Source organism: Poeciliopsis prolifica, unplaced genomic scaffold (assembly GCF_027474105.1).
Source record: "Poeciliopsis prolifica strain line A6 unplaced genomic scaffold, Auburn_PproV2 SCAFFOLD050, whole genome shotgun sequence".
Taxonomy (NCBI): Eukaryota; Metazoa; Chordata; class Actinopteri; order Cyprinodontiformes; family Poeciliidae; genus Poeciliopsis; species Poeciliopsis prolifica.
In genome coordinates this window covers 1,929,999-1,955,452 of record NW_026562425.1, presented here as the reverse complement: position 1 = coordinate 1,955,452, position 25,454 = coordinate 1,929,999, and the positions used below count along the sequence as shown (strand labels likewise).

At 38.6% G+C, this 25,454-nt stretch overlaps 1 protein-coding gene across 4 annotated transcripts in view; it reads left to right on the top strand.

The window, feature by feature from the left end:
* LOC129378055 (receptor-type tyrosine-protein phosphatase mu-like) overlaps positions 1–22,976 on the top strand; it is a 179,012-nt gene extending 156,036 nt beyond the window's left edge. For all 4 annotated transcript variants that reach the window (XM_055058310.1, XM_055058309.1, XM_055058308.1 and 1 more), the window contains 11 exons: positions 2,777–2,874; positions 7,651–7,767; positions 8,978–9,132; positions 10,770–10,905; positions 13,850–13,999; positions 14,375–14,548; positions 15,279–15,410; positions 18,612–18,737; positions 20,016–20,179; positions 20,364–20,499; positions 22,054–22,976. In XM_055058310.1, coding sequence (XP_054914285.1) covers positions 2,777–2,874; positions 7,651–7,767; positions 8,978–9,132; positions 10,770–10,905; positions 13,850–13,999; positions 14,375–14,548; positions 15,279–15,410; positions 18,612–18,737; positions 20,016–20,179; positions 20,364–20,499; positions 22,054–22,107 — 1,442 coding nt within the window. In that variant the 3' untranslated portion in view covers positions 22,108–22,976. The remainder of the gene's footprint in view (positions 1–2,776; positions 2,875–7,650; positions 7,768–8,977; positions 9,133–10,769; positions 10,906–13,849; positions 14,000–14,374; positions 14,549–15,278; positions 15,411–18,611; positions 18,738–20,015; positions 20,180–20,363; positions 20,500–22,053) is intronic.
* Positions 22,977–25,454: the final 2,478 nt, after the last annotated feature.

The following is a 25,454-nucleotide window of genomic DNA, read 5'->3' as shown; positions in this document are numbered from 1 at the left end:
GGTCTATTTACCATATAATGCCAAGTGTTATTGTGTTACTGAAGTCCTACACACCAGCTGTCCTGCTTCTCAGTCTCCCTCTCTCAAACTTCTCAACAGTGTGTATCCTCCCTCAGGGACAAGTGTGGGAGGTAGCAGAGTGGGTGGTTCAGTCGGGTTGGGTAGCTATCGGATAGAGTGGAAGTGACTGGAGAGGAGGCTGAGGTCCTACGGTTTAATTTAAGGCATGCCACCGCATGCAAAACAGAAGGACTGAGAGAATACATTTGGAAGTTGGTGAGTCGACTGGCGCTGAATGTCTGGACGACAAAATCTGACTTTTTAATTTTTTTACAAACACTTAAATATTCTTGCTAAAATATATACATGCTTTGGCTCCAAACAAAACTATATTAGGAAATTTTAAATTCATCTAAATTTCATAAATCAAAGCTGGTTGAACATTTAGAAACACTAACGGCACACAGTGGTGGATCTAGAAACTTTCACCTGTAGGTAAAAACGGTTCTGTTGTCAAGAATGTGAGAAATGTAAAGAGAGGCAACAAGTCCACAAAACACTAAAAACTTTATTGTATCATTGTCTCTTGGAAGAAAGCAGACACGTTTTAGGTGTAACCGTAGTTATGCTATTTATTTTTATTTTATGCAAATTTCAGTCTATAGAATTTGCACTTAGTTTTCTTCTTAAAATATTAGTTCCACTGGCACATTATAAGACTTAATATAAGACATTTTTCAGTGAAATAACCTGCCAGTGGAACTAGTATTTACTATTAATATTATGGAATTATTTACTGAAAATAAGCTCTTTTTTCTTGCTAAAACGTTTCTTTTAGTTTTGTCTTATTCCAAGCCTACTATAACATAGACCAAAATTCTTTTTGTGGGTTTTTACAGTGTATGTTTTATGACAATATAAAAGTCCCTTATAAGGTGGGTGGGGATTCTTCATGTTCTCCATTATGACTGTTCATATTTGATAAAGTAATATCTTCAAACAGCCAAATAAGGGTTTTTTTTTTGTTTTGGGGTTTTGTTTTGGGGTTTTTTTAAGTATAGAAATTCTGTTAACTTCAGCAGCTAATTATGTGATGAAAAAGTTAAACTTTTAATCTAAAAGCTAAAACCTTGAACACTTTAAAACCTCTCATTCTAAAAATGATTTAAACCACAATGGGTTTGATGGATTTATTCTTATTTTCTCACTGAACACCATATTCTGTCTTATTAATATATATAGGGCAGCTTTTTGTGAACACTTTGGTTTTCTTTTAGTTACTCCTCTAGACCTTAAGATGCATAATTACTAGTATTTTTGCCAAGCTATCTCTGAAGTAGCTTAACATTTTTTCTACACATAAGTACCAAGTAAAAGCAAAGAATTACTTTGGAATTTGGTGACCTGATTTTTAACTGGGTGTGAGTGCCTCCCTGTTACTAAATGTTACTTCCTAACTGATAAGAACAACACAAACACTTTGTTCGTGTGTTGTGCTGCGTCTTCGCTCAGCATGTGGCTGCATAATTCTGTGTCTCCAGGTAATTTGGCCCAGCGCAGGAGAACGCACAGTTGTGGAGATTTGCATTCACTAATTAATTTGTCAGAAGTAATTCTTTTTCACGTGGCGCTTGATTAAAACCAACCAGATTAATAATTAAATCCAACCCACAATTATTGCTCCGTGAAGTTTTAAATATCGAATGGCTGTCTGCTCATTTATTTTGATGTTCAGCAGACACTTTTGGGTCTGGTTCAGGGGAGAAAGGTCGGTGCTGAACAGATGAGACATGGTGGTAATTACACTGAGCTTTGACACACACACACACCTACACACACACCTACACACACCCACACACACATACACACACAATAAGACTTAGGTTTTAGTCTTATTTTTATATTTATTAGTTTAAAAATATACATGCAGTTCTATGTAAGAATTGCTCACTTATATTGACTTACTAATTTTTCTGGTCTAAAGGATAGAAAACAAGTAACACTTATTCATTACTTTCTTCATTTCAATCTGTTTCCCTTTCGGTTTTTACTGATTCCTAAGAATTATAATATAAGAGGATAAAAGAGCAGCATTCTAAGTGTTTCTCTCTGGCTTTCCAGCCATGAGATGTCAATTAATTGTTTATGTTAGAGGTCATGGTGACATCACATCTCTTTTGACAAACCATTTCAAAGAAGATGAGGCTGCTTCGATTGAAGTGAACTGTCGCGGTTTGGAACATCAAGTGGACCGGACACCGCTCCAGAAGCAGGATATGAACTATAACCCAGGGCATTCTGGGTAAATACAACCAAAACAAACGCAAGAGTCTAGCGCTAGTGGAAGAAATAGCTTTTACCAAAGATGAGAGAAATCTTACAAACGCTCAAATCTGATACAATTCTATCTTTGTTCACATTTTCTGAACAAGGAAATTGCACTCATGTCTTCTTTATAGGTTTTCATGTCGTCTGCTTCTGTGGTTCATAGTGCAGTTCCATCACAGGTGAGGAGGGGAAAAGGATAGATTGGACCGTTTGACAGAGTGCAATGTGAAAGCGATTCATGAAATTTAAGGCTTTGTTCTCTAAAGATCAGGATTTTATGAAAAATCTGGAACTTATTTTAAATTTAGTACGTGTTTTTGATTTAACGAACTCTTATCCCTTCATAGCTGGTGTTCTATTTGTCAGATTGAAAAAGGACTCGTGTTGTTGGAGAACAATTAGAAAGAAAACTAAATTTCTTCTGTTTTCCTGTGTTTCTCTTTCTCAGGGCCCATGCAAGAGACAGTCTTCGACTTCTGGCGGATGGTGTGGCAGGAAAACACGGCAGCTATAGTTATGGTGACCAACCTGGTGGAAGTGGGCAGGGTGGGTATTAATTACAATCACTCAAACCGCGGATCTCAAACAAGATTATCTCACTCTCGGGTCTACTGACATCCTGATTGTATCCTGAGGCTAGCCGAGCCATCTTTTATGTTTTTTAATGTCTTTGAACATCAGTGCCCAGATGTTTGTGTGAGTGTGAGTGTATCCTGACTTAGTGAGGCGTGGGACTTGTGAGCCGCCAGCTCTTTCTCCATCTATCTGATCAGTGAGAAGTGAAAAGAAACTGATTGATGGCCTTCATTACCAGAGAGGCATCCAGGCGACTGACTACTGTTTCATCTGAGTGGCTCTATAACAGAAGATTAGACTCTGCTGAAGCCGCCAGCTCTTACAGAGCCCCTCGGAAAAGAAACATCTCCTAATGTTGTCCTCATTGGGCTAAAGAATGGGACTCTTATTAACTCAAAAATATGTTTTATGCTTCTAAGCTAACCTTAGAACCTTAGCAAGCTTTTTAAAGGCATATATCATCATTTTTACATATTTTTCTTTCCAAACTTGTATCTCATAATAGATAAATAAGATTTTATTTCCGCCAAAATTTAGACATAAAACCGTCACTTTGTTGTGACAGTACATTAGACATCTAATCTGTGAAAATATTTAGCTCATCAGAGGTCACAGTGCCAGCAGAAATAACCAATCAGAGCCAGGAGGCGGGTCTTAGTGCTGTCAATCACTCTTATGTACAGAAATTACCACAACAGAAAAATGCATTCATTTGTCTCTTTTTTCAGGATTTAATTTTTGTTTTTGGCTCTAGTGGCCCGTATTTTTTTGGACAGTAGGCTGACAGGAAATAGGGCAAAGAAAGAGGGGAAGACATGCGGCAAATGTCCCTGGGGCTGGGAGTCGAACCCGCAACGGCCGCGTCAAGGTCTAAGGCCTCCATATGTGGGTTGTGCTAAACCTCTACGCTACCGCAGCACCATTCAGCATATTCTTATAAGAAAAATCTGTTTGTCGAAAAAACAATTCATCCTCATTTTCCAGCCATAAGCATTTTTCCCATAAGTTAAAATGTCATGTTAAAATTGCCATGACCTTGGGGGTCATGCTTCATTGGTAGATTACTTCACTTATAACTGGTATTTTTCATCAATATTAAAGATTTGTTGACTTAAAACAAGCTCCAAAAGGTACTTGTGAGTTAGTCTTATTTTACGTACTTAAGACATTTGCATTAGAAACTTAACTAAAAATACCTTGCCTGATTTTGTGTTTTTGCAGTGTTTTTTCTGGCTCCAAAATGTGACACTGGCCCTTTACAAGAACAAGTGGTATTAGTCAGAACAATGCCTTTGTTCTAATTTGTTCCACTTAACCTCACATTTTGTTCCTTGTAATGTTGATTATAATCAAGAGAAATTGAAGGTCTTAACGATTGGACTGCCCAGGGATTTTCTTCAAAGAATTTTAAACGCTTCTGAGCTAAAAACACCCTAAAGTTATGCACACCTTCATTTTGCTGATGTGCATTTTTTGGTGGGGGCTTAAATGTATCGGAGCTGATAATGATTCATGGCCCCATCTCTAGGTACCTCATTAAGCTTCTCTTCTACAGTAGCTTAGCCCAACCCCACCGCACCCCACACCTTCTCCACACCTGCTTAGCTGCAGCAGGGCCCTCTGCGGGGCTCTGGCCCCCCAAACCGTCTGTTATATGATCCTTGTCCAATGGCGGGCAGCAGCCAGAGATGGTGGCTCCGCAGTGGGGCCCTATAAAATCACTCTGCCATATCACAGCGGGCCATCTGCTCAGCACAGTTGCTGATGCACTCTGGGAAGCCCTGGCACACGCTCAGAGGAGCACCACACGTAGCTTCTGTCCCGGCACTTCCAAACACACAGGGGCGGCACATGGCGCACTTTGATGTATGAGAGGTTTGATTTTGGAGGTTACTGTTTGAGATGAGATGATGCTTTTTATGCCTTCTGAAAATATTCATACCTCTTGAATTTTAACATGCTTTGTCACGTTAAAAACTACAAACTTCAATGTTTGTTTTTTTCCCCGAATTTTATTTGATAGAGGATAGCCAGTGATTGAATTAATCTATTAAGTTGATTTATCTTATTGATCAACTAACAGAGGTGGGCAGAGTTTCCGAAAATTACACTTAAGTAAGAGTAGCACTACTTCTACACATTTTTACTCAAGTAACAGTAAAAACTCTACTGAATAACAAATTATCAATCATTTAATATTTAAAAATTACATAATCAGACGGACCAAAATATAAAGTTAAGTGAAAAATTTGATACCATAAGGATAAAAACAGCAATAGTTCATGTAAGTGACAAAAAAATAAAATCATGCAAAAGAAAATGTTTCCAAATCAGTTTGTTTCAGTAAAAAATAAATACAATTTTAATAGAAACTGCAGGATATTTGTTTGAAACATGTTTGTTTTTCACTATTTGGCGAATTCAGAAGTTTTACTCAGAGTAATTTTGATACTTCATAACAAAATTATGAATAATGATTCATAATTTTGATTCATAATGTTTTACTTTTACTTGAGTAAAAGTAAAACGTACAGTGTAGTAAACGTACTCTCAAAAGTACACTTTTTCAAAAAGTTACTCAAGTAAATGTAACTAGTTACTAACCAACTCGATTGACAACTAACAATTAATTGATAAGCAGCCTTTTTCTTAAAAACTTCACTGTAAACTCAATTGTAAACAGACATCCAGCAACTTTTACTCCAAAGGAAAACAACGGTTGATTAAATATAGCTGAAAATTTGTGCTTTTGAATTTAGAGTGACTCGTCCCACTCATCTCCCAGAAAACACACAAAAACCAACAAAACAGAAAAACAGTCACCAAAAAACAATTAGGAAACCAATTGCCTTCTTTTTATTGAAACGTGCAAGGTCCTTTTTATGTCTCTTGTTAACAAAGCTTTTACAAATGCATCTTCTAATAAAATCTAACTACTTTGTTATTTCATCAAAATATTTTATTTTTATTTTATTGCCAAGTAGTTAAAAAAAGTCAGAAAACACTTTTAATGTCTTTGTTGTAGGTATTCAGTACTTTCAACTCGCTCGACAAAAAGTTTGGGCACTAAATAAGATTTATTTAGTGCAAGCATCTTAATACACTTGAAATAAGACAAAACTCATTTGGAAGTAACTTTTCAGAAAGATATAAGAGCTTGTTTTAAGTACTAGTTTAACTTTTTTGAGTAAAAAAAATAATCTGCTAGTGGTTTGTTTTGTTGTATTTCAAGTGTAATAAGATATTTGCACTGGAAACTAGACCAACAGTATTTTTTAAGCGTTTGTGTTGTTGCAGTCTATGCATTATTTTTATTGATCAATCGCAGACATAACATCTATTACGAACATGACGGCGTCTTCGGTAAATAACACTTTCAGTGGAAAGTTGATTCTTTTGATTGACTTTGAATATAAATTTTATGCAACTTTGCATTAAAATGTGGTTAATTACTAAATAATGCTAAGTTGACATTTTTAATGCATTTTTGCATTAAAGGTGACATTATTGACCAAAAGACACATTGTTTACTCAAGTTTATGACAGTGTAATGTCAGTCTTATGCACACCCCTTCAACTAAAGCGTCACAAAAAGTGCAATAAAATAAATTAAAGCTTACAGTTGCAATGTAAAAATATACATATTGGAGGGGTACTTTGTCAAGGCGCTATACCGTATTGAAATTAGGGAAATGAGTTGAGAAGAGGTGTCCTCTCAGCAGTCATACACGCCTGTGAGTTTGCCCACCAATGAACATCTGGCATACTTTAGCCCAAAGGCCAGTTCCCTCCAAACCAGGCGGCTGATTCAGAGTGATCTAATAAGGTAATGGCTTTTGGCTAATTCAATCTAGCTGGAAGCGGACGGTGGATTTGTGATTGTCATCGGGGATTAGTCATCAGGGGTGTCACAGAGAGAGAGAGAGGGTCCTGAAATCCCCCTCAAACCTCTCTTACTGTGTCACTCCACAAACCAAAATCTCATTTCATTTGTAATCAGCGCAGAGATGCCAGGGACGAAAATTAAATCTGCTTGTGCCCGACGTTGCGTTTATCCCTCATCAAAAATTATCAGTCTCTGATATACCTCTGTGATCTCAATCTCTATTACCAGCCGTACTCCACCAGTATCAACAGTTTAATTGAACGGGGGGGGAGAGGGGTTGTAGGGGGGTAATTTTGCGCTCTGATACCCGATGCAAGTAATATTTCCGTTGGGGTGTTTTAGATTTCTGTTGGGAAATCTGTTTTAAACAGCTGAGGGTTTATTATTTCATGTCATTACTGGATTGTCATTATAACTTGTCTCTGTACTTTTTTTTCTGTTTTTGTCCTATTTTTTTTACACACTGGAAATCAGGAGGGAGACATGTTAGATTCCCTTGAGGTGTTCTTTGTTCTCCTGCAGCTTTGCGTGCAATCCACCTTTAGAGTCATTTTCACGTTATCGACGTGAGAATGAAAAAGCAATAATGTGCGAATGAACCCTCTGCCGATACATAAGATACCCATTAACAGCGGATCCTTGACCGGGGGACGAAACTAATATGAGGAAAATCTCATTTTGATTTGAAAGAAATGGCTCAGAAACTGAAATATCAGGTGGCAAATTGGAAGTAATGTTATGTGGCAATCTTTACTGCAGGATGATGGGGGGGAAAAGTGACGGCTATATGCTGGTTTAAAGCGATGTTAGCATAAACGAGATGATGTTGGGTATAAAAAATTTTGTTTTCTGGCCTTCAGGTGAAGTGCTGTAAGTACTGGCCCGACGACACAGAGATCTACAGAGACATCAAGGTGACGCTGATAGAGACCGAGCTGCTGTCAGAGTACGTCATCAGAACCTTCGCTGTGGAGAAGGTAGGCTTATGTTTCGCTTTCACCTCATTTCGAGTATATTTAACCTTTCATGCAGCAGAAAATTACAAACACTTAGGTTTTTGTGCCTCTAAGTGATACAGCAGAATAAATTATATGTCAAGAGGGATTTCAAAACTTCTTCTGTGCGCTGAAGGACACAGAAAAGTGATTAAGCTTTGACTTTTATCAGCAGCTTATCAAGGCCTCAGAAACAGTGTGCTACTTAATCTGATAATACTTTTGTGAAATGCTGCATGCTGCTTCTTAAAACGATTAATACACTTTAAACATTTTATCCTGCTTTCGGCTGCAACTAAGGATTATTTTAGTTATAATTCTGACGATTAATTTTAAAAATGTGCACGTTCTGCAGATATTTCATGTAATTTTTCAGGTGTTCTTAGACACTATTAGAACCACATTGAAAGATCCAAATTAACTGATAATTCAATTCCTTTTTCAAATTGCAAACTAAACATTTTATCGCCTATGATATGGGCAGTGGACACTTTAAATAACCTGAGTTGAGATTGAAAGGTGTACTTGTAAAGCAGGTCACCAGTTTACTTGTAAAGCACATTTAAAAACAGCAAGCTTGCCCAAAGTTCTATAAAAAGATAAGATTATTCATATGTTAAAATGGCCTAGTTAAAGTAGAAGTGAATCCATATTGTTCCTCTTTACACATACATGTGTAGCGATCCAAACTAAAACAGAACAATCAAAGTAAACTGATGTAATTGAAAGAAGTAGCCGATTCTTCAACGCTCTGAGTATTAAATAAAGAGTTTTCCGGTGGGAATCCTCTCGAGTAATTAGCTCTCCCTTCAGATGTTGGTTAGTTCTGCTGAGGCACAAACAGCAGTTTGGGTCACAGTCACACTGTGAGGAGCTGCAGCGTGCTGTGAGTCAGGTTTTCGAAGCTGCACTGAGAGTTTTATTTACATCCAGGTCGTCAATGTTGCCCCCTGGAATCTGAAAGCCGTGACACAGAAATGCTTAAGGTTCAAGGCTCCATTCCCCTTTGGATGATACTGTTTGCTGATAGATATTGGAAGGTTTTTTCTACCTTCCTACTCTTACCTCCACGACATTTGTGTTTGCATTTAATTCACTGCTGTATTTGCTCTGCGAGGACCTCTCGCAGCATGTGTACTGTGTTTTTCTCCCCGGCGCTCTGTGTGTTTAACATGATGACTCCGCTCCTCAGAGAGGCGCTCATGAGATCCGGGAGATTCGGCAGTTTCACTTCACCGGCTGGCCGGACCACGGCGTGCCCTACCACGCCACGGGCCTGCTGGGGTTCATCCGCAGGGTCAAGTCTAAGACGTTGACCAACGCCGGGCCCATGGTGGTTCACTGCAGGTGTGTGAGGAAATGGAGCTCTTAGTTTCCATTGCTGTGGTACCAAACTCCCTTTTTTTGACCAGGGTTTTGTTTTTTGGCCAGGTTTTTAGAAGGAGAGAGAAAACTCAGGTTTGGGCAAACTTTGCAAATTGTATTTTTTTAATGTAGAGGAAGCTTGAAGGTTGAAAACAGAAGTAATTTATACAACGTTCACATGCAGAAGTATGCAAAAACAAAATTAGGAGAAGATGGAAAAATATTTGTATTTCCAAACTTTACTTCCTGTCTTATCTCAAATGTGTCCTTCCTTTCTTTCTGGTATAGTTCTTTTCCTTCAACTTTCCCCTCCCTTTCTTCTTTCATTCATTGTGCCTATCTATCCTTTCTTCATTTTGTATTCTGCTTTCCTCTTTCCATGTTTTCTTCCCACTACTCTTTTTTTTACCCTCACATCCTCCATCCTTTCTTCCTTTTCTTTCCTTCTCTGTTTTCTTCCTTCTTTTTTACTTTTTATATTTTCCTTCCTGCATAGATTCCATCCTTCCTACTTTCTGTCCCTGTATCTTGTATCTTCCTTTTCCTTCTTTCATACCTTCCATCTACGTCTCAGATTTTTCTTTCTCCTCTATTTCTTTTCTTTCTTTGTTTACTTGTGTTTTTATTTTTCTTGCTTGACCTCATTCCTCGCATCTTACCTTTTCTCTTCAAGTTCTTTCCTTTCTGTCTTCCTTCTGTCCTCCCTTCCAGTTTTTACAAAGTCCATATTTAAAGTATTTTTATTGGGCAACCATCTGCCGTGAAGTCATGATGTATTTTATGTTTTATATTTTACAATAAATGTAGCAGATGACTGGAGAAAAGTCTGTGGTTTTCACATGAGAAATGTGTGGGAACTCTGTAGGATTTGTTTGGTCATTGGTATATATTTAATGCTGTAAAATGAATAAATTAACTTTACACAGTCATATGTTTGAAAAAAAGAACTGAAAGATATTTTGAAGAATCCCACTTAATGTGCAGCAGAATCTACAACATTCCTAAAGGTATTTCCAAATTGGAAATATAACACAGAGAAGCATAGATATGCAACTTGTTTCTTTAATATGTTTCATTTTAAACAGTTTATAATCAAAACATTACAAAATAAAGACCCATTTAGTGCATGTTAACCCGCAAGTCATGTGATGCACTGCAAAAACTTATACCTGTATATTCTTTTTTTTATTTTCACTGTTGTATTTTTCCTGTAATGATTGGCCAGTTGTTTTCACTGCGTGACAGAAATGGAGTGCAGAGAGCCAGTTGAAAAGCTTTGCATTTATAGCTCAGTGTTTCTCCTGTATATGTATCACTCAGCAGCAATGCTGCATTCACAGATGTGCACCTTTCTCTCATTACATACACTAAGGCACAGATGCCAGAAATTCACTGGTTTATCAAGTAGAATATTTAGAATTTAAAATCACGTTTTAAATTTTGACCTACAGGATGAGAGGTGGTTGAATTTTATGCATAAATGTGTTTCATTTTGCTGCATGGTGAATTTTTAACCTGTTTAAGGAAGAACATTTAAGAGAAAAAACAGGCTGTGATTACATATGATCTGCCTGAAATTAAAGCAGTGATAGAAAATTCTTTTGTTTTCCTGCGTACAGTGCTGGTGCCGGTCGGACAGGCTGCTTCATCGTCATCGACATCATGCTGGACATGGCGGAGAGGGAAGGTGTGGTGGATATTTACAACTGTGTGAGGGAGCTGCGCTCACGGAGAGTCAACATGGTTCAGACTGAGGTATGGTCAACCTGCTCTCCCACTAACCTCAGCAGCAGAAGTGGGTAGAGAACCCAAAAACTGTACGCAAGTAGGAGTAGAATTACTTCAAAATATTTTTAATCAAGAAAAAGTGAAAATTAGAGAGAGAGAGAAAAAGGTACTTGGCAGAAAGGCTTCAGAGTTACTGAAGAGACTGACATTAATCTTTCCTAAACATGACATAACTCCTGTGATGAACATGAAGGCGTCCTCGTAAATGTTTACGACTGTTTTAGTTGCAATTGAAGTTGCATTTAAAGGGCATAAAATTTACCAAATTTGCTTTAAGTGCGACACTTCATGACAACAGTTGTAACCATTCACAAAAACTCCTTCATGTTCAAAGCTGGTATTGTGTTTATTACAGTGTTGTGTCAGTTTTACGTACACCCATTCAAATAAAGTGTTACCCACTATTTAATTTAGCTGCACTGCAAAAAATAGAAAATCTTACCAAGTGTTTTTGTGCAAAGATCTTCTACTTCAAATATGAAAAAAAACTCATTTACAAGCAACTTTTCAGCAAGAAATAACTGCTGGTTTTAAGTCAATAATTCCTTAATATTTACAAAAATATTTATTAAATTGTTTTCTTTCACTGTCAGATATTTTCTCTTGTAACTAATACTTTTTAATCAACATTAAGCAATTACTTACTTAAACTCCTAATTATTGCTGAAAAGTTACCTGTAAGTTAGTTTTGTCTTATTCCAAATGAACTATGACATTTTCACCAGAAACTAATACTGAGAATAATTTTGTGTTTTTGCAGTTGGACAAAAAGTAGGTGATGTTACATAAATCCCTCCCAGTGATAACAAAGTGTTTTTTGTATATTCACTTACTCCAAATGGCACAACAAACTCAGCAGATACAAAACAACATCAGAACAACGATGTCTGCGTTGTTCCAATGTCTCAATTTAACATAAACTGTAGGTTTTTCATTCATTTTTATTTAACAGTTTTTCATTTTGTGAAGTTACTCACTGTGATTTGAGTATCCAGGAATATTACATGATGTTACTGGAGTACAAGTAAAACACACAAAGTTGTAAAACTACTCCTAAAAGTTAATCTTTTTCCGGAAAGTTATTCAAGTAAATGTAACTGAGTAAATATAACTAGCCCACAAAACAAACCAGGAAGTCTAGGGAGGAACAGCTTGTAGCCATCTAAAGTGGATCAAGTAGGATCAGCATTTAATTCTCCTCATTAGCCCGCTTTACTTCAAGACAAAAGCTTCAAATTTAAAGAAAAAAACACTTTTACAGATTCTTTTGAGTAATTCGTTTGTGATTCATTTTGCAGCTGAGGGCAGCAGATCAAGTGGAGATCTCTCATAATTTTGCCATTCAGTCATTATGTCAATTAGCTTCCATCCAGCATAATCACTTTTGCCATTTAGTGCAAAATACCTGCTCAAATTTCAAATGTGAACGTTTCATTAACACATTACAAAACCCTTCTGTTTAACGGGAGTTCTCCTGTGTTTGTATTTCAAACCATCTATTTGTCGCAGACACCTTTTTTTTAAATGGATCATCTCTTAGACATTTATTAAATTGTGCACAGAACAATTTCCCAGGGTGCTCGGTGTAAGTGGTTGGCACTACATTCTGTGATAACGGGATTTACAGGCTTTGAACAGAAAGTATGTAATTCATATCAGTGACTGAAAACATTCCTGGCCTGTGTTCCAGCTTTTCTCCGGTGCGGACTTCTCTGAACGCCGGCCATCTGGAGATGTCCATCGTGTCGTTGAATGCATCATTTCCCTGTAATTCTCTTTAAATCACAGGCGTCATTGGACTTAATGGGCAAATGTTTCATCGTTGACGTCCGAATGGGGATTTGAGCAACCGGAGACCAAACGTTGAGTCACTCTCCTGAAGTTCAATGACCTTCAAACTGCGTGCGTACGCGGGTGTTTTCCCTCGCAGGTGTTCAGGCTCATTGGCTCGTCTCCTGCGCCTGCAGCCAGACACCAGCACTCCACCGCGGTTTAATTCGCCCATGAAAATGTAATGCGACATCCTTAATACTTTATGAGCTCAGATAGGATCCATCAACCTGTAAATTGATAAACATCTGACCTACTGACCCGGCCCAGGGCGCGCAGGCTCTCAGTCGACAGTTCACATCGCGTTCTGGACTGATGGCAAACGGCTTTTTCTGTTTGTACGTGTAAATCAGTGACCCCTGAGTTCGAATGCGGATTTTGGAACAAAGTGACAAGGAAGTGTCAGCTGAAAATGTCACTTCAGAATAGATTTGCATCAAGCTTCAAGCTGTGTCACCGTCTCCAGGAGTGATTGACTCCAGGAGGAGGAAATCTGCTGTAATTTCCTGCTTGGGTCTGCGCGAGAGCTGCTTTCATTGTCCAGACTTCATGCTTTTTCACAGAGGCATGCAAATATATATATGAGCTTGGGAGCTATTTTTCAACTAAACCTTTTGTCCAATCCAGTTTGTCCATCTTTTTTCTCTGTTTGTTTCTCGCTGTTTTTTGTTTTGAACAGTGCCCATTGCCTCCACTGTTCTTTGTATTTACATCACCCCAGTTTTAAAATCATTGCAATCCTCCCTTTAGCGCTGAGAATAGACTTTAAAATACTGCAACTCAGATTATACATACCACAAATCTAGAACAAACTTCCATAAAACAACAAAACAGTTGAAACAGTGATTTCTTTTAAATCATTTGTTTTGTGCTGCCTTTGATTAGTAGTAAGTTGAACATTGATCAACATGATACATGGGTCTTTGCTTGATGATTTTGCATTTGACAAAATGCGATGTTTATTGCTTGCTTCATGTTTGGTGATGATATGATGTTTGTGTTGCTGAAATGTGCCATACAAATAAACCTGACTTGACTAAGAAGTCTGATAGATCCGCAATGAGGATGCTGTTTTTTTCAGGAGCAGTATGTCTTTATCCATGATGCCATTTTGGAGGCATGTCTCTGTGGGGACACCACCATCCCCGCCAGCCAGCTCCGATCCGTCTACTACGACATGATCCGCCTGGACTCGCAGACCAACTCCAGCCCCATTAAGGAAGAGTTCAGGGTGAGAGTTTTACCCAACGTATTGAGAGTGTGTGCAGATCTTTCAGAAAGCTTCATCTCAAATGCAGGACAAACAATAGTAAACATGTTCTCTCTTGATGAAAGGCACAACCCCCCTCTGGGCCAATCAGGGGCAGAAATGCATTAATCTGTAATAGTATCACCCCCTCTTGGGCCAATGAGCGTTATATGAGACGCATCATCCTCCCTAAGTTTCATCACAGTAACATCAGGGGAGTCAGAGCAGTCGCTAATGGAACTGATTAAAGAATTGCACTGTTAATTACCATAGTGGGAGATAATTAGCACACTCGCAACCCAGGCGCCTACCTTCCCGCGTCGATATGACAGCATGTAATCTGCCTCCACGCGACAGACTCTGAACATGGTGACTCCCACGCTGCGGGTGGAGGACTGCAGCATCGCCCTGCTGCCCCGGAACCACGAGAAGAACCGCTGCATGGACGTCCTGCCGCCAGACCGCTGCCTGCCCTTTCTGATCACCATCGACGGAGAGAGCTCCAACTACATCAACGCCGCGCTGATGGACGTAAGAGTCAAACACGAACTTGGCTCCGTCGTTTTATCCACTTCAGAGAAGTAGAAATCCACTGAAAAAACTCAAAAGGAACAAAGTGTGAGGTTAAGTGGAACAAATTAGAACCAAGACAATTTTCTTACTAATACCATTTGTTCTTATTTAAGGGCCTATGTCACATATTAGCATATTAGATCCAAAAAACCTTGTCTCCATTAGAAACCTTTATAACAGTGTTTCTTAAACTTTTGGGATGTGGATCACAAAACTTACTGGGTTTGTTTTGAGTTATTTACAAATTCTAAAAATTTGGATTCTAAAATTTCCAGTGAAGCAATGAAATCAAACAGAAGTTGTGTTGTGCACATTAACATGTTAGGGCTGTTTGTAATTTAGAAACATGAGAAAAAGATAAACTGTAGTTGCTTTGGCAGAAACAATACTCTCAGTGTGTATGACTTAGCTTCTTCCAACATATCAGTTAGATATGTTGGAAGATATGTTTCTTTTGAGTGATCTGGTTTTACCCCACTTATCCATTATTATTTTAAACACAATCCTTTGGTAAGCTAGCTGTAGTGTCGTGCGTCACTGGAAAATAATTGGTCGCTTCTGCGCTGTGCCTTGCAGCCCACTAGGGGGCGCCCGCAGACCACCAGCAGTCTGGGGACTGCAGTTTGAGAGACACTGCTCTATCATTCTTTAAAACCTTGCTTTTCCTTCTCTGTTTCTGCTCTTCCAGAGTTACAAGCAGCCGTCTGCGTTCATAGTGACCCAACACCCGCTACCAAACACAGTGAAGGACTTTTGGAGGTTGGTGCTGGACTACCACTGCACATCCATAGTGATGCTCAACGACGTGGACCCAGCACAGGTAACCCAGACCATGTGCTCAAAACGAAGAAATGGTCTTTCAGAAACATTGCAAGTCTCACACACAAAGTGTTTTTTTTCCATTACCAGTGTGTATAAGCTCTGGGAAAACAACATTCGTGTTTTTTTAGACACAGTATGGATGCAGCGTGTGTTTGAAATATGGGAGATCCAGCCGAGAGGATGCCATGAAAGCGGAAACAGGCCTGTGGAAGAGGATCTCCAGATTTCTCAGCCCGAGGCTCTGTCATAACACCCGGGGATCAAAGCCTGAAGCCGGGCTGCTTCCCCTCCACCCAAATCCCCTTTCCCTGGGTGACTGACTGACTGACTGACTGACTGGGTAGAAAAGACCTTTCATTCAATATTCTCACTGTAGCCGGCCTGTCAGGCAGCCAAGAAAGGAACACAGGTGGGAATGGAAGGAGGACGTGCAGATGAACGAGAGAGAGCTGGAGCTTTCCTTTCCCTCACATCAACATCTTTGTTTTTGCATCTGTTAGATTTGTCAATTTTTGACTGGCTCTCAGAGGAAGCTTGAAAGCAAAGCGTAAGCTGCTGCACAAACTGCATATGTGTTTGCACTTTTGCTGCAATAGAGGAGTCGATGACTAATTGTATGCTTGACTCTATGCACATTTTCTGTCCTGTTAATTTGCATTCTTCGAGGGAGTGTAGCTGTTTGCTCGTGACTGTGTGACTCTGCAGGAAGGAGTGTCCATCTGTGTGTGCTCTGATTTAGCGCTGTGGGGCCAGCAGTGCAGCTCCACAGGTGCGTGTTCTCAACTGCGCGTCCTCACCTGCTAGGCAGAAATTGGCGAGACTTTGCTGTTCTTTTGAAGCCGTCCCTCAGGGGTTGAAGTCTCTGTTCAGCTGCCAGCTCCGAACTGAGCTCCTGACTGACAACAGCTCCGCTGTGGAATAACCTTGTTTTTGAGCCTATTCTTTTATAATTTATTGCCATTTTAGATAAAAGTATTGATTCTTTTTATGACTCAGCAAAAAAAAAAAGTCAATTGCATTAATAAAACGGTTGCAAGTTGATTGCAGACCATTCAACAATACTCCAATGAGTGGAATTTGTATAGAATTTGATATCAGGATTTTCAAGAATTATGAAAAGAAAAAGTAATAGTAGGGAGTCATTTTTGTATTTTAAAGCTTTATACCTTATTGCATTGTTCAAAAGTTTCGTCCTTCATGCTGTCCTTCATTCTTTGTGTAATTTGTCAGAGATCTGAGTGACCTTGGAGGAGTTACACTGCAAAAACACAAAATCCTACCGACTATTTTTGCCGAGTTTTTAGTGAAAATAACTTGGAACACCTGAAATAAGACAAAACTAACGTAACAACTTTTCCGCAAGATATACAGTGAATTCAGAAAAATTTGAAATTTACTTCCATGTGTCCTTTTCTCCTCTGTATCTTTTTTCTTCTTTTCATTATTCCTTTTATTGCCTTAATTTCCTTCCTACCTTTCTTGTGTCTTTCCATCTTTTTGAACCTATATTCCTTTGTTTGATTCTGTTCTTGCTCTATTTTATCATTTCTCCCTTGTCATTTTTTTTCTTCTTTTAATATCTGTTTTTGTTCCCTTCCTTCCTTAAATTCTTCCTTGTTCTTTACATTCATTGAATCCTTTTCTTGCTCCTCTGCTGTCTTTCACTTCTTCTTCTTTCTTTCTTTATAGCTTCTGAAAGAGAAACACATATCCTCCACTTAACAATCACCATTAAGTTACATTTTCAGTTATTCAACCTTTGTCTCACACCAAACCCAACACAATACCCAAACATTTCCTTTTCTGACTGGAACACACATTTCCAATTAAATATTTTAGCAAACTTCACAAGTTTATTTTTGCAAGAACGACAGGGACCGTCCAATCGTCTAAAATTTGGAAAACCACCGTTCATGCAGCAAGAATTAAGAAAGCAGTGAATTAGATAAAAATGACCCATAATTTTACGACATTTGTAATTTGGAGACAAACAAGTTCACACTTTGATGTGGGAAGGTGCTGTGTTAACAGGTTTTATGTGAGAAACCCTGCTCTGTCTAGGAACATGAATATGTGTGTTATACACAAATATGTAACCAGATAAAGGACTAGAAAGGAGTCTGTGATATGAACTGATTGCTGAGTGCACTTCATATGTGTATGGTTTCTGTTACACTCCTAATCTGTAGTAGTTGACTGCAGTAAAAAAAAATAAAAAATACGTCTACATATATTTATTCAGCACATTCAAAGTAATTGGAGTTGACTGGGGGAAAAAAATCCATCTTGAAAGGTGATGATATTTATTACTGTTCATATTTTTCATCTGAAGGAGGAGGCCTGTTCAGGAACCTATAATGCATTTTTTACTTCCTGTTGGGTCTCAACTGCTTCTAAAAACACATTTTTGGCAATGAGTTGATGTTTTTTTGGTGTCTGGAAAATTAGCAGTTTCAAAATCCTCCAAATTGTTGAGCCACAATCAATTGGCACTTCCCCGTTTCCTGGCAACCCCATGTGCTGTACAATGGCTGCTGGAAAAAAACAAGTGTTTTGTTGTTGTCTTACCATCCAGAAACCACTTACTGCATTCTTGTTTGTTGTGCAGGAGGCTGTACTTCTGCTTTTCAAAGATTACAGTTGTGTGATTGCGCAGCCATTTTTCAAAACATTTTTTCCTCTGTTGATCTGACACACTAAGTTAAACACAGAGATGTCAGTTATGGTAAAATGTTTGTGTTTATTAAAAATGTTGATGTTAACTGATGCTTCTTTGAAGAGGCAACTTGATCGTTCAAACTGAAATGTAGCTTGTATCACCAGTTTTACCAGCTTTAAATATATATTTTTTTTCTAAAGAAGAAAATGAATAACTCAAGGTTTTTGTTTCAATGTCTTACTCAGAAATGATAAACTAAGAGTGTGTTTATCAGTTAAAAGCTGCATTTCTTGAAGTATACAAGTATTAAAGTCCTTTCAGTAAAAACACTTCACTTTTATTGAATTCATGGCCTTTCCTGGTGTTTTCTGTTTTCTTTTACAACATGTTAGGAGTTAAAAATCAGTTCCACTGACTTTGAACCTGAAACTAATGAATCATCCATGTTTTTGTTTTGTTTTGGTTTTTTGCTTTGTTTTCTCTGCCTGTGTGTTGATTTGTCTGCATCTCTTTCCGTCTGAACGTGTCCGTTTTGTTTAGCTGTGTCCACAGTACTGGCCTGAAAACGGAGTCCACCGCCACGGACCCATCCAGGTGGAGTTCGTCTCCGCTGACTTGGAGGAAGACATCATCAGCAGAATATTTCGGATTTACAACGCGGCTCGGGTACGCAGGCGTTTGTTTGTCCTCCCAGCAGAGAATATGACGGCCATTTTCTGCTGTCACCACTCACCTCACACACACACGCTTGTGGACCTGTCTGTTCAAGCTGTGCAGAGGCAGACTCATTTTTTAACCCCGGTCCTGCACCACTGATTGGACCGAGGTGTGATTGCCAGAGATCTTTAGGACAGCTTGATAACTTTCCACCTGCTCTTAAGAAAAGGCCAAATCAGAGTTTCTCACCAGTTCATGAGGACACAGAAAGATTTCCTGCATCAGATCTAAAAAACTAATAATTTTTTTTAGATGAAAAGTAATGTTTTTAAGTAAAAAAAAACAACTAAGGTGGTTTAACTATTTTTGGATGTGAATTTCTGTTCATTTCTGATCTTCTTGTTCAGCTGATTTGTTTTCAGCCAAAAGATTTATGTGAAGCTTAATGTCAGTTTTATGAATTATTTTTCTTTTAAAAAATATTTATTTGGACATTTCTGTTCATCCATCCATCTGTTGTCTTCATCCCTCCATCCATCTGTCTACCCATTAATCTTTGTATCCCTCTGTCTGTCTATATGTCATTCATCCATCTGTTCTTCCATCCAACATCCATCCATTGGTTCATCCATCCATACATTCAGCCATTTTTCCATCTGTTTTTCATCAACCATCATTTGTTGTTCTATTTCTCCATCCATTCATCCATCCATCCATCTATTCTCTTCCATTTGTCCTTGTGTTTTTAACCTGTTTGTTATTCAGATGTGACTTTCATGGGTCCTTCGTGGGTTTTGTCTTTTGTTCCAATTCAGGCGTTCAGAACATCTTTTGTTTATCTTATGGAGGTTAAATTTATGAAACAAAAACCTAAACATGTCAGGAGTTTTAAAAAAACACCAGACTCTATCAGGTTTACACAATCTAACAGTTTAACCCATGTTGTTTTCACCTGGGCTCACCTGAGTCAGCTCTTGATCCAGTCGATGGTTGTTCATTTTATTAATGCGCTGTGACTGGCTGAGGCAGCGACATGTAAAGTACCAGGCCGTCTAATCACATATGATCACTGACAGGAGTTATTGATCGATACGGTCAGACATCTGTCTCCAGTAGCAGCTCATCCATCACCCTCCATCTTCCTGTCTGCAGGATCATCTCCTCTTTATCTCGGTCAGCTCTAGCTCCACCTAGAGTTTTTACACCAGAATTGCATTGAACCATGAGCCCATATATGCGTGGTGACCTGGGGTAACCTGGGGTAACTGGCTTGTCTTTGCCCTCCAGCCTCAGGATGGCTATAGGATGGTGCAGCAGTTCCAGTTCCTGGGCTGGCCCATGTACAGAGACACGCCCATGTCCAAGCGCTCCTTCCTCAAGCTCATCCGGCAGGTGGACAAGTGGCAGGAGGAGTACGACGGCGGAGAGGGACGCACTGTCGTCCACTGTCTGTAAGTTCCCCCAACCTCATGCCGAGTAGAAGGGAGTCTGGCATTAGAGAGCAAACATCTCCACCTACTGTCTGGAAACCATTGCTGCAACAAAAGCTCCATCCACTGCTCTAGTTTTTTTTGGTAATTTCTTTTTTTATCATTATAAAACAAATCTTTTCTTGACTCATGGTGATTTGTGCAGGAACGGAGGCGGCCGCAGCGGGACCTTCTGTGCCATCAGCATCGTGTGTGAGATGCTTCAGCATCAACACTCTGTGGATGTTTTTCACGCCGTCAAAACACTGAGGAACAACAAACCCAACATGGTGGACCTGCTGGTGAGGCGCACTCAGAAAATTCATCCTTAAACTCTGACTTTTGTCGATGCTTAGACCCGGGTGTGACTCAGTCTGGCATACATTGAACAACGGATGTTCAGTTGAAGCCTTAATGCCTTTTAATCACAACATTAAGTCCAGGTAGTATCTTGAATGAAATTTCTCTTTCCAACATCCTCAGGTTGTTACAAGGAGTCTAATCATTAGCACAGAAGCTAACACCTAGCACCAGCGCCATGTATTGGCCGCTTTGCAAATGTCAGCCAATACTGTGGATCCCAGACATTTCAGTTTCAAGATTTCCAAAGAAAGCTCCTCTCTTTCTCCTCCTCTGCAATACAACATATTGATCTCCATCCCTTCTTCTAATTTTTACATATTGGCATTGGAGTATCATTCAAAAATTAAAGCCAGAAAAGCTCAAAATTAAATTTCTTCCTTCTGGAATAAACTAAAGTTCTAAAATGTTATTCTCAAACAAAGTCTGTTTTTTTCAAATCATTTTTTAAGGGGCCTGCATGAAATCTTCTGCCATAGGTCAGGCTGAAGGTATTTTGTCTGCTTTGTGTTTTTGTATCTTCACCTTGAGAAAGAAGAATGTCGCTCTTGTACAATAATTAAAGACTCAGCAATGTGTATAACAAATAAAAATAAATCTATTTGAGCTTTGAAGTGTTGTGTGCAGTTTTGACAATGAAGTTGACTTCTGGTCAAGGATCCACTGGAGAATCAGGAATGAACAAGCCACTCAGTTTCCAATTGAAAGGTTCGTGTCGATGGTTTTTACAAGCAACGGAAAGAAGAACATGATATCTGACTAATACTCAGGTTTTTCAATGTTGATCATATCCATGTTGAGGATTTCCAGAAATTATACACATTGTTGGATATTTTTAGAACATTTTATTACTTTTCATCTCAAAGTACCAATAGAAAGAGCCGTAAACCCACCTGTTGTGCAATTTATCGACATGCTGTTTCATCTATTTCTGATTTTGTTTTCCGATGTTGAGTGAATTATATTCATACGACTTATAAATGTGTAAAAAAACTCAAAACGGAGGCGCTTGGTAGCTCAGTTTGAGCCTCCGGCGCATCCTGTGGATCACTGCAAAAACACAAAATTACCAAGTATTTTTGTCCAGTTTCAAATGTAGATATGTTAGCACACCTGAAAGAAACAAAAAATAATTTACACTGCTATGGCAAAACTTGTTTTAAGTCAATAATTCTTTAATTTCTATGAAAAAGTGCCAGTTCCAGTAGATTATTTCACTTAAACATGGGGGAAATGTTTTGTTGCGAGTCCCTCGAACAGCTCAAAATAGAGAGAACAGAGATTAAAATCTCAATACCTGAGAATGATTTTGAGCAAAAAAATGCAATGAGGATGTTTTGTGTAGCTCCTAATCCTAACTCACTTGTTCAAGAAAGAATTAGTTCTTCCTCAAACAGCTTAAAGACATCCTACATGTGTATTGCCTGTGTGTTTCATCTGAGTATACTGATTTGATCACAAATATCTCATTTATCTGTTATTTTTATGCGTTGCAGGATCAGTACAAGTTCTGCTACGAAGTGGCGCTGGAGTACTTGAACTCTGGTTAAGGCGAAGCTCCTGCCGTCTCCATCAAACTGTGGGACAGTGCAGATGGACTGCAGCCCACGTGTGTGCATTATGTGAAGAGTGTGTGTAACCGAGCCAGCCGGAGGCAACAGGTACACACCTGACCTTACCTGCAGCTCCTCTTTGACCAGCTCTGCTTTTTACCGTCCAGACGGGAAAGAGTTGTACAGGGTGAAGTAACGCAGCAGAAGAGTCAACGGGAGCACAATGAGCGGTTTCATTTCCTCTCCAGATCTCTCTCACTCTCTCTCTATTTCTCTCTCTCTCTCACTCTCTCTCTATTTCTCTCTCTCTCTCTGTTTCTCTCAGCTGCCTGTAGTTGTGTGGTTGTTGCCTTGATCCTCATTGGACGGCGAGCATTAAACACTGTCCAGTTTTCCACAGGAATGCGCTGCGCTGTACATACTGTAATGTGTCCATTTTGACGCTCCGCTCGTTTCTGTTTCTGCTCAGCTCACTTTTGAGAATCATTGAATGCAGGAGCTCAAAGCTTAAATGTTCCTAAATGTCCTGTAAAACTATGACAACTATGGCTACATCTGCTAACTTGTTTTCCTGTTCTGGGAGCCAAAGCTTTATTTGCACTTCCATTGAGCTCTCGCTGTGTGCATATTGTAAATATTTCTGTAGATTATTTATTCACAGTATGTACTTTTTTTGTGACTCGCAGTAAGTGACAATCATATGTTCTATAGGTTTGGTTTCTTGATTGTACCTTGTGCTTATTCTCTTGTTTCTTTTCTTTTTCTTTTTTTTCCTTTTTTTTTTTTGGTCATCTTGTATGACAGAGGAAAGAAAACTGTAAAGAAAAGATCTATAAATGTACCTACAATATAAACATTGGATTATCTACCTGGATCTACTGTCTTTAGAAAGATTATGCTGGGGCGCCATCTGCTGGAGCTCCTGGGATCAACAGCAGGTTCTACATTATTAATTTGATTTTAAAAATGTATAAACTGTTTTATTCAGACTTATGACATATCTTTTTATTTTAAAATGTTGGGGTTTATATGCAGAATTTAGAATAGCGAGATATTACAATGTAAAGCCAACAACACAGTGTTATAAGAATTTTTTAAAGGAAAATAATCCTAATTATTACATTAACTGAAAGCTGAAATACATATTTGCATCAAACAAAAGTGTCATCTTCATAAGCAGGATTTTAAAGCAAAGCAAGTAAAAATCCAAAACTATTTGAAGTGAGTTTCTGTTTAGTTTGGTGACAAAGCAAAAGTCATGCAGCGTTGATTTAGATCATTTAAAGCAGAGAAATTAAGTGTTGCTGCTCTTAGTACTGACAACAAATAACTTGCAAAAAACCAGAATCTATCCATAATTTAATTGCTGTACCACAACCTGACCCTGAAAGCTTAAGGAAAATCCAATCTTTAAGTTGAGTTTATTCAACGTCTCAGTAAATGAAAAGCTGGGTGTCGACAACTCACTTAAGCAACAAATTGCAAATGAGAAATTTCTAAAAGAAAAATCTAGTTAAAACATTTAAGAGTAATAAAAGTACAATTTAAATGAATAAGTACTGAAAACACATCAGTGAAACATTGTTACTATTTAAAAGCCTTTTAGTTGTGAGAAGGAAACTGTCCCTCCAGACACCAGCAGGGATTAGGAATTGCAACATTTGTGTCCTTTATGGTTCAAAGAGTGGATTGTTTTTTTCCACTCACTTCTCCGCCCTCTGTCGGGTTTTCCAGTCTGGAGCAGCGCAGCTGCTGCACCAGATGGAAATTGCATTTGTCTGTTCCTCTTTCCTCCATCTCTCTATCATAGAGTCCTGGGTCTGCTCTGCTGCGCTCTTCAGCTCCCCCTACAGGTTTCTTACAGTATTTTGCTCTTCAGGCCAAGATGCCTGTAAGAGGATTTCATTTCACACCCTGTGAACAATCCATGTTTTGATTTGTCGATATGTTTTAGATTAAAAAACTAATAATGACCTGATTTCAGTGTCAGCAATCACCAAGTTGACATATGGAAAGGATCTAACGACTGGTAACAAAAAATACAAAATTGTCACAGATTATTATTTTTCACTATTCTCAAGATGATCAAACCATAAAAATATGTGCATAAGGTCTGCCATTTTTCAGTCCTGGATTTATTAATGCGATTAGCAGCTAACGGTGGTGATTAGCACCCCACAGGCCTTCCACAGTTCAGATCAGGAGGTGTTGAAATCTCCACTGTGTGGAACTGGAAAGGCTCAGAGACTCAGTTTAAGTAAAGCTGCAAAATAAAAGAAAGATGTCTGAGCAGGTTAGGATAGGTCTTGATTACACAAAGCGTAATCATTGCATTGTTTGCACAAAATCGTTCTCGGTGAGATTTTCACCAGCCTCTTTTAAGCCCGTTTCAGAATGAGTTGTTTCAGGTGTTCTTGTCACTTTAAATCTTAATAAGCTTCTGCTGGTCACACAACGTCGACACTCGCATGTGACAATGACTGCAAATTAATGTGCAGTTATACAACCTACATCTTTGAAAAGAAAAGTAGAGCCTCCTGCACAACAAACAAGGATGCAGCAAGTGGTATCTTGTTGGACAAGTCAACAACAAAATACTTGTCTTTTCCAGCAGCCATTGTACAGTGCATGGCGTTGCTAGATAATGGGGCAATGCCCATTGATTGTGTTTCAACAAGTAGGAAGTTTTTGAAATGCCTAGTTTTCCAGACACCAAAAACTGTGTTTTTAGAAGCAGTTGAAACTCAAATGGAAGTAAAAAAAAAAAAAAAAAAATTGTACTACAGGTCCTTTTTAAAAGCCGCCTCCTTCAGGTAGAAAATATAACCAGTAACAAATATTGTCACATTTTAAGATGGGGTTTTTTTGTTTGTTTTTCGCAGTAAAACCAGCTGACCAAAAGTGCTGGTTGGTTGGTAGGAGATGAGCTGAGCTTCCTTCGTGAGAGGCAGTGTTTGCTGATTTGCGACATTACATCTGGGAGGCTAATTCTTCCTACATACTGTTTTATGGTGTATGGACAGTTTGTCAAAGCAGTAGAGACCCAAACAAAAACTTGCAAAATGAATTTTGCCTAATAGGTCCCAGTTATTTTATTTGGAATTTAGGTGAAAACTCGACACAAAGAGCCATTTTTGCTCTCAGTTCAGCTAAATAAAACTTACTTAGGGCTGCAAATGTTAAATTAAATATTGAAAATCAGACAGTTGTCATTTTTTTGTTTTTGTTCCAATTTGTAAATAATTTCTTCCCTTTTCCAGAAGCCACTGTACAGCAAGTGGCTGTACTTCTGGTAGAGTATCCAGAAGTTTTTTTTTCTCAAGTAAGAGTAGAGATACTTCATA